We start from the raw sequence: 10,000 nt of genomic DNA, 5'->3' as shown, positions 1-10,000 counted from the left end.
ACAGTCAAAGCATGTGGATATGATATCACCTTAAGGCAGTGTTTTTCAACCTTTTTTGAGCCAAGGCACATTTTTTTCATTGAAAAAATCCAAAGGCACACCACCAGCAGAAATCATTAAAAAATGAATTCAGTAGACAATAAAAAGTCGCTGTCGCAATTGTTGGATACTATAGCTCTTGTCTCAAAGTAGGTGTACTGTCACGACCTGTCACATCACACCGTGACTTGTTTTGAGTTTTTTGGTGTTTTACCGTGCGCATACATTTAGTTCTTGTCCTATTTTGGTGGCTTTTCCTGTTTTGTTGGTATTTTCCTGTTGCAGTTTCATGTCTTCCTTTGAGCGCTATTCTCCGCACCTGCTTTGTTTTAGCAATCAAGAATATTTAAGTTGTTGCTATCTTTTTTTGTGTGGACATTGTTGATTGTCATGTCATGTACGGATGTACTTTGTGGACGCCGTCTTTGCTCCACACGCTGTAAGTCTTTGCTGTCGTCTAGCATTGTTCACTTTGTATTTTACATCACCGACACTCAACAACGGCACACTATTTGCAGATCACTACTGCCTGAAAAAATGGAAAAAAGGTTCTCGCAAAAAAATCTTATATATATAAGTATGTATGTATGTATGTATATATATTTAGGTACATGTATGTATGTATGTATATATATTTAGGTACATGTATGTATGTATGGATATATATATATATATATATATATATATATATATATATATATATATATATATATATATATATATATATATATATATATATATATATATATATATATACATATATATACGTATGTATGTATATATATGTATGCATGTGAATGTATATATATGTATGTATGTATATATGTGTAAATATATATTTATGAATGTTTATGTATTCATGCAATTTTTATATGTATATATATATATATATATATATATATATATATATATATATGTATTCATGCAATTTTTATATGTATATATATATATATATATATATATATATATGTATATATATGTATGCATGTGAATGTATATATATGTATGTATGTATATATGTGTAAATATGTATTTATGAATGTTTATGTATTCATGCAATTTTTATATGTGTATATATATATATGTATGTATGTATATATATGTATGCATGTGAATGTATATATATGTATGTATGTATATATGTGTAAATATGTATTTATGAATGTTTATGTATTCATGCAATTTTTATATGTGTATATATATATATGTATATATATATATATATATATATATATATGTATGTATGTATATATATGTATGCATGTGAATGTATATATATGTATGTATGTATATATGTGTAAATATGTATTTATGAATGTTTATGTATTCATGCAATTTGTATATGTGTATATATATATATATATATATATATATATGTATGTATATATATATGTATGCATGTGAATGTATATATATGTATGTATGTATATATGTGTAAATATGTATTTATGAATGTTTATGTATTCATGCAATTTTTATATGTATATATATATATATATATATATATATATATATATATATATATATATATATATATATATATATATATGTATGTATGTATATATATATATATATATATATATATATATATATATATATATATATATATATATATATATATATATATGTATGTATGTATATATATGTATGCATGTGAATGTATATATATGTATGTATGTATATATGTGTAAATATGTATTTATGAATGTTTATGTATTCATGCAATTTTTATATGTATATATATATATATATATATATATATATATATATATATATATATATATATATATATATATATATATATATATACAAACCCCAAATAGGTGAAACTGCATAATCTCCCACGGCACACCAGACTGTATCTCACGGCACACTAGTGTGCCACGGCACAGTGGTTGAAAAACACTGCCTTAAGGAATGTTTAGCATGAAAACAAAACAAAAATAAAATGACTGTAAATTCTGGACTATAAGCCTCTACTTTTTTTCCTGCGTTTTGAACTCTGTGGCTTATAAAAACAACGCGGCTAAATCATGTATTTTTCTTCGCTGACGGCAATAAGGCAAATAGTTTTAAAAAATCAAGAAGGTGTGTTATTGTTTGTGCTATGGCGCCATCTTTTGGACGAGTTTGCTCACTGCAGGTGCTGCAGCGCCCTTCTGTTTAGACTGAGCGTTCAATCGGAAGCACAAGTTCTGTTCCGTCTTCTAGCCATCCATAGCGTTTCTACTCGTCTGGATTCTTCCTTTATCACTCCAAGCAACGTTTGTAAGATTTACAATATAACTAAAACAATTATTTCTTACTAAACCATTGTTAGAATAATTATGTATATATTATCACACAACTCTTATGCTTAGGGGCCGTTGCTATAGTTATTATCAATTGTGCTGAAGTTGTTATTTTTCTATCTGTGCAAAGCCAGTCTCGTATCAGTGTTTGTTTCCAGAATCGGCCTGCTGACTACCAAGGCCGAACATCGAGTGCCGTGACGCAGACAGAGTAGAGACAGGGTGATATCACGAGTGTCAGCACATTTGCATTTCATTAATAGTCATATATTGTGTCTAACTGGAGCTGTCGAGATTACCCTCCGTCCCTCAGCGACAGCTTCAGTGATGTAACCAGGGACCTCCCAAATAAATAGAGGAAGCACGTGGGCTGGACTTTGGAGCGTAGTTTGGATCTGTAACTAGAGTACAGCCCAAATAACGTCTCTCCTCAATTGAGCAAAATTGAACTCTGTCTCTTCATGATTCCTTGCTTCTCGTCTGTTTAATAGATGTCATCAGTGTTTGAACCTGACAACCGTCCCAAGTGTGAGATCTGTAGGAGTGTTTTTATGCATATATGTATGTGCTATCGTAATGTAATTAAGCTCGCATCATTGGCATTAGCTAATAAATGTCTGTGTTAGTGTTATTAACTTACAATGGCTTTCTTTTTGTATTGTTTCAGTTTTGTAAATTCACCACAAGGTCACTGCGAAGTTATTGAGTCTGTTTAGCTGATTGGAGAGCTAGCTTTTGCAGCTAGTGGGTCCATGACGATGACGTCTGTTTTGTTTCATCATCCGTTTTACTGCCCTGTTACAGACACCATTTGGTAGTGATGGGCAAGCTACTTGGAAAATGTAGTAACTTACATTACTATGGATTAAATGTAGCTAAGATACAGGGGAAGGTATCCCAGAGAATTGTAGCAAGTTACACTACAAGCCACGCGGCAAAAATAGCTTGTTCCATTAAAGCTACATTTAACGGTATTTCTATCTATGGGCCCACATGTATAATAGCATTCTTAATGTAACTGAGAGTGTACAAATGGACCCAATAAGCGTCCATTACTATTAACTATCTGTCATTTAACTGGAGACACCCTACTACTACCTCTAGGGGTCCCCACACCCCACTGTATGTATTTATCGAGTTTGCCTTTTCTTTGGCCCACCCCTATAATGTTATTCATTTTCTCTGCCTACAGTAAACAAACAGCATCTATCTATATATTGACAAAACAACAACAACAATGAATTGTGTGTTGTTTGGGAACAGTTGGTAATGTTATGTGCAGTAAAACTTTTCATGAACTCAACTCACCTTAATGTGTGTTCCTAAAATTGCGTTCCACATCTTAGATGAAAAGAGTAGTTATGATTTTGGTTTAAATTTGGGGTGCAACCAACAACTAATTTGATAATCGATTAATCTGTCGATTATTACTTCGATTAATCGACTAGTAATCGGATAAAAGAGACAAACTACATTTCTATCCTTTCCAGTATTTTATTGGAAAAAACCCAGCATACTGGCACCATACTTATTTTGATTATTGTTTCTCAGCTGTTTGTAAATGTTGCAGTTTATAAATAAAGTTTTATAAAAATACACTTAAAAAAAGTAGCCTCTGCGCATGCGCATAGCATAGATCCAACGAATCGATTACTTAATGAGTCGCCAACTATTTTTATAATCGATTTTAATCAATTAGTTGTTGCAGCCCTAGTTTAAATGCCTAAAAACTAAGGTTTGGGGCATTGTTTTCTCAAAGAACGCATACATTTGTCTAAATATGGCCAAGGACACGTATTATTTTGGGTTTCCTGGACATCATCTTCATTACAAATTGAAAAACCTAATCTACAAGAGAGAATACCTCTGCCATTTTGGTATTTTTTTGTTTGAGGGGTCAGCTTGAAGCGTCCCTCTGTCTCCGGCTCCTTCGTCGTCTTGTGACACGAGTGTGTGACTTTTATGATTTTGCTTCCTGGTTTCCTGCATGTAATCTTTAATCACTAAGGGAAACATTTAATCTAATTCCTCTGCCATTTTCAAGTACGTTTCTTCTTCTTCTTTTGAGTGGTCAGCTTGAAGCGTCCCTCTGTCTCTGACTCCCTCGTCGTCATGTGACATGAGTGCGTGACCGTTATGATTTTGCGTACTAGTCTCAATGACCCGCCTTATCTTGCCTCTGATTGGCCGGTCCGTAATGTTTCGCCCTAACCTTAGCCAACTGTGATTCATCATACGAACACCAACCAATCATCATGGACGTTCTCATTCATCCAGGTCATTGTATTTTCTCCATATTTTTTGGGCCCTGGATTTGCAGTCTTTTTTCTCTCTTTGTAGCTTTGATGTAAGCTACCAAGCTACATTAGTCTAACAGTAGCGAAGCTACAGGAATCGCTACTCGTTCAAAAAGTAGTGAAGCTTCCACCAAGCTACTGGGAAATGTAGTTAAGCTGCACGTAGCTTGTTACTGCCCATCACTGCCATTTGGAAACAATTAAGGTATGTAAATAAACATTTACAGAATCTTTCTGTGTACATTTTTCACAATGCATATACACTATATTGCCAAAAGCATTTGGGCACCTTTCCAAATGATCAGAATCAGGTGTCCTAATCCCTTTCTGCACAGTCAGTTGCAACAGAGCTCCAAACTTCATGTGACCTTCCAGTTAGCCCACGTACAGTACGCAGAGAGCTTCGTGGAATGGGTTTCCATGGCCGAGCAGCTGCATCTAAGCCATACATAACCAAGTCCAATGCAAAGCGTGGGATGCAGTGGTGTAACGCACGTCGCCACTGGACTCTAGAGCAGTAGAGACGCCTTCTCTGGAGTGATGAATCACACTTTTCCATCTGGCAACCTGATGGACCAGTCTGGGTTTGGAGGTTGCCAGGAGAACGCTACATTTCGGACTGCATTGTGAAATTTGGTGGAGGAGAAATTATGGTGTGGGGTTGTTTTTCAGGAGTTGGGCTTGGCGCCTTAGTTCCAGTGAAAGGAACTTTGAATGCTCCAGCATACCAAAATATTTTGGACAATTCCATACTCCCAACCTTGTGGGAACAGTTTGGAGTGAGCTCCTTCTTCTTCCAACATGACTGTGCACCAGTGCACAAAGCAAGGTCTATAAAGACATGGATGACAGAGTCTGGTGTGGATCAACTTGACTGGCCTGCACAGAGTCCTGACCTGAACCCGATAGAACACCTTTGGGATGAATTAGAACGGAGACTGAGAGCCAGACCTTCTCCACCAACATCAGTGTGTGACCTCACCAATGCGCTTTTGGGAAGAATGGTGGAAAATTCCTAGTAACACACTCCGCAACCTTGTGGACAGCCTTCCCAGGAGAGTTGAAGCTGTAACAGCTGCAAAAGGTGGACCGACATCATATTGAACCCTATGGGTTAGGAATGGGATGGCACTTCAAGTTCATATGTGAGTCAAGGCAGGTGGCCAAATACTTTTGGCAATATAGTGTCCGGTGCGGCTAATTTATGAAATTATATTTTTTCTTCTCAAATTTAGTGGGTGTGGCTTATACACCGATGCGCTTTATCTATACCAGTGGTTCTTAACCTGGGTTCGATCGAACCCTAGGGGTTCGGCGAAGGTCAAGACACACCCGACTGCAAATAAAAACTTTTCCCTATCACCGTGTTATGGATACCCACAAACAATGTACCCTTTAATTGTCCATCTGATTTGCAGATGTGTAAATGTTAGAATAATTATGTATAAATTATCACGCAACTCCTATGCTTAAAGGCCGTTACTATAGTTATTATCAATTGTGCTGAAGTTGTACTTTTCTATCTGCGCAAAGGCACAACTTGTAATCTTGCTTTGCGAGTATTCTTGTGTCAGCAGTTTGTTTCCAGACCCTGCCTTCTGACAGCCAAGGACGGACATCGAGTACCTCAACGCAGACAAAACAGAGACAGGGCGTAATTACGAGTGTCAGCACATTTCCATTATGAATAATCATGTCTCGTGTCTACTGGGGCTGCTTGCATTACCCCTCCTTTCAGAAGCAGCCTCAGTGATGTTAACTAGGGACCTCCCGAATAAATAGAGGAGCACGTGGGGCTGTACCTTAGAGCGCAGGGGAAACTGGAACTGAGTGTACAGCCCTATACGTCTCTCCTCATGAGTAAAATTCAACTCTGTCTGCTGGATTCCTTCTTCTTGTCTTGTGTAATAGATAGTTCGGTGTTTGAACCTGGCAGTAATTTGTTGTGAGTTCATGCACTGTGTTGGTTTTGTTCTTAGAACAAGGTGATGTTCATGCACGGTTCATTTTCTGCACCAGTAAAAGAAACATATAACTTTGTCTTGAATTTAAAAAAAATATATGTAATAATATTTTTCACTAAAGAAAGGTTCGGTGAATGCGCATTTGAAACTGGTGGGGTTCAGTATCTCCAACAAGGTTAAGAACCACTGATCTATACCGAATACATACTTGCCAACCTTGAGACCTCCAATTTCGGGAGGTGGGGGCGGGGGGCGTGGTTAAGAGGGGAGGAGTATATTTACAGCTAGAATTCACCAAGTCAAGTATTTCATATATATATATATATATATATATATATATATATATATATATATATATATTCCCGCGACCCCGAAGGGAATAAGCGGTAGAAAATGGATGGATGGATATATATATATATATATATATATATAAGAAATAATTGACTTTCAGTGAATTCTAGCTATAAATATATATTTATTTTATTATATATATATATATATATATATATATATATATATATATATATATATATATATATATATATATATATATATATATATATATATATATATATATATATATATATAAAAATAAAAGAAATACTTGAATTTCAGTGTTCATTTATTTACACATATACACACACACATAACACTCATCTACTCATTGTTGAGTTAAGGGTTGAATTGTCCATCCTTGTTCTATTCTCTGTCACTATTTTTCTAACCATGCTGAACACCCTCTCTGATGATGCATTGCTGTGTGGCACGCACAAAAGTGCTTTCATCAAATGCACTAGATGGCAGTATTGTCCTGTTTAAGAGTGTCACAACATTGCTGTTTACGGCAGACGAACTGCTTTACTGTAGACGTTGTTTATATTGTGGGAAAGCGGACTCAGGTCCGCATGGAGCTGGAGGGGGCGTGGCCTCCAGCTCCGCCTGAATTTCGGGAGATTTTCAGGATAAAATTTGTCCCGGGAGGTTTTCGGGAGAGGCGCTGAATTTCGGGAGTCTCCCGGAAAATCCGGGAGGGTTGGCAAGTATGACCCAATATGTCAGAATATTTCCCACCAATAGAGCAATAGTTGTGTAAATGTTAATTATTCCGTTCCATACAATAATAATGAGCCAGTCTAAAGAGCCATAAATCCCATCTCGACGAAATAGCCACACGGTTCCTCAGCGCTTTCATGCTCAAAAACGGCGTTTTTTCCAAAATAACTGACCTTTCCTGCCAAAGCGAGCCGTGACAATGTCAAGACGTCCCTCTTTTTCCGCGCTGCTACCCTACTTTCAGCCACCAGGGGACATCGTTTCATAAAGCCGTGGCGTTTTCAGCGATTCCACGTAAGAGCGGTGTCATTTCTCAACGGATTCACGTGCGTTCAAAAACAAAACCAGCATCTCGTTATTGACAGGTGCGTTGTTACTTTTCTCAGTCCGAACTCATAGCGGCACGGAACTTTTTCCGCGCGGGAAAAAACAACGTTAAAGCGCATTTAGGTCACGTAAACACTTAGGGGAAAAAACAATAACTAATATGTGTACTTACTCTGCTCGTCAAATTTCCTGATGATGGTGTCCAGGTAAGTGTTCTGGAGGGCGACGTGACCGCGTCTCACAGGCATCTTGACCACGACGCATCAACCTCTCCGGGAACGTAAAAGGAGCGGTGATGAGGAGCGCCAAATTTAAAGTCTTAAGAGGAGAGCGATGAGAAGAGATGAGAGGAGAGGACAAAGCAGCTGATGAGGGATGCTGCCTGCCTGCCGGGAGGATGATGGGGATGAAGGCTGGTTGCCAGGGTGACAGAGGATGCGGGATGTCACACATAAATAACGCCGGCAATGAAAAAATAACACACACACAAGGGTGAAGTTCGCGCCACATGAGCTGCGATTCAAAAGAAAGATGCTTAAGTGTCAGAAAACTACACTTTTTAGAGATTTAGCTTCACGACGGCGACATTCTGCATCCGTTTGTCCCCAAAAAAAGTGCTGAGAAGACGCTCCTCGCAGCCACAAATTGCTTCCATCCACTCCCACCACTTACCTCCTGTACCGCCGCTCGACTGGAGCCACCGCGTCAAGTCGGCCGCAACACAGCAGGGCGGAAATAGCTGTCTGTTTGCCTTTCAAATTAAAAGCCGCTCACAAATCATTGCAATGAGTTGGCCATAAAGTAGTTTGTTGGTGATAGTCTGTTAGCAACGTGTTGATGTTTGAGTACAAAATGTGCTCGAGGAAAGTGTAAATACTACATATTGAACGTTTTTTCAAAACAAATAAATGGCGGATTGTGCTCCAAATATGTTAAGAAACTAACTCTAAATTAAAATGTTCTGTCAACATCATAGCATAATGTGTATTTCTCTTTGAAAATAATTTGTTTGCTAAGCTAGGCTAGGCTAGTCACAAGCTATTATTGTTTCTAAAGTGCCATTTTTTTTGGCATTTACAGCACTTCCTCATTAAGCAGACACATGCTGATGTACTGAATGATAAAATATATTTTATATTAATGGAGGAAAAAAGGAGTAAATAGTACTTTAGCATTTGCTAGCATGTAGTAGTAGCCTTAGCTTTTAGCGCTAACATTTTTTATAAGCTTCATTGAATACCTTCATATTTTACCATGAATTGATTAACGTGGACCCCGACTTAAACAAGTTGAAAAACTTATTGGGGTGTTACCATTTAGTGGTCAATTGTACGGAATATGTACTGAACTGTGCAATCTATGAATAAAAGTTTCAATCAATCAATCAATGCTTGGTTATGAAAGCCCTGTTATTATTATTCAGTTAAAAAAAATACTAGAATTGTCCTCTACTTGTGTTTTTTCCAATGCTGATCTTTTATTTCCTGCAGTCAGTTGCTACACAAATATTCATTAAAGCAAGCGAAATACTATGGAAGAGTTGAAGCTCATTTTCGACTCCAATGGTAAGTTAAGGTTATGAGACAAAAAGTCAAAGTTATGAAATAAGAGAGTCAAAATTATTAGATAAAAAGTCAAAATCATAAGATAAAAAAGTCACAAATATGAGATGAAAAGTCGAAATTATGAGATAAGAAAGATGAAATTATGAGATAAAAAGATATTATTCTTATCTCATAATTTTTACATTTTGAAATAAGAAAAAGTCATAATTATGAAAGAAAAAGTCACAATTATGAGATTAAAACATCTAAATCATGAGATAACAAAGTCTAAATTATGAGATATAAAGTCATAAATATGAGATCAAATTTGAAATTAGGGGTAAGTCATAATTGTGAGCTAAAAAGTCAAAATTATGAGACAAAGTCGAAACTACGAGATAAAAAAATCGAAATTATGAGATTAAAAAATTTAAATTATGAGATAAAAAGTAAATTTCTACATTTTGAGATAAGAAAGTTGTAAT

At 36.2% G+C, this 10,000-nt stretch overlaps 1 protein-coding gene across 1 annotated transcript in view; it reads right to left on the bottom strand.

The window, feature by feature from the left end:
* kcnh6a (potassium voltage-gated channel, subfamily H (eag-related), member 6a) overlaps nucleotides 1-8,382 on the bottom strand; it is an 85,341-nt gene extending 76,959 nt beyond the window's left edge. The window contains exon 1 of the mRNA XM_061981339.1: nucleotides 8,144-8,382. Coding sequence (XP_061837323.1) covers nucleotides 8,144-8,219 — 76 coding nt within the window. The 5' untranslated portion in view covers nucleotides 8,220-8,382. The remainder of the gene's footprint in view (nucleotides 1-8,143) is intronic.
* Between the last annotated feature and the right edge of the window lie 1,618 nt (nucleotides 8,383-10,000).

This window comes from Nerophis lumbriciformis, linkage group LG24 (assembly GCF_033978685.3).
Source record: "Nerophis lumbriciformis linkage group LG24, RoL_Nlum_v2.1, whole genome shotgun sequence".
Classification (NCBI taxonomy): Eukaryota; Metazoa; Chordata; class Actinopteri; order Syngnathiformes; family Syngnathidae; genus Nerophis; species Nerophis lumbriciformis.
This window is presented reverse-complemented; position numbering and strand designations above follow the sequence as displayed.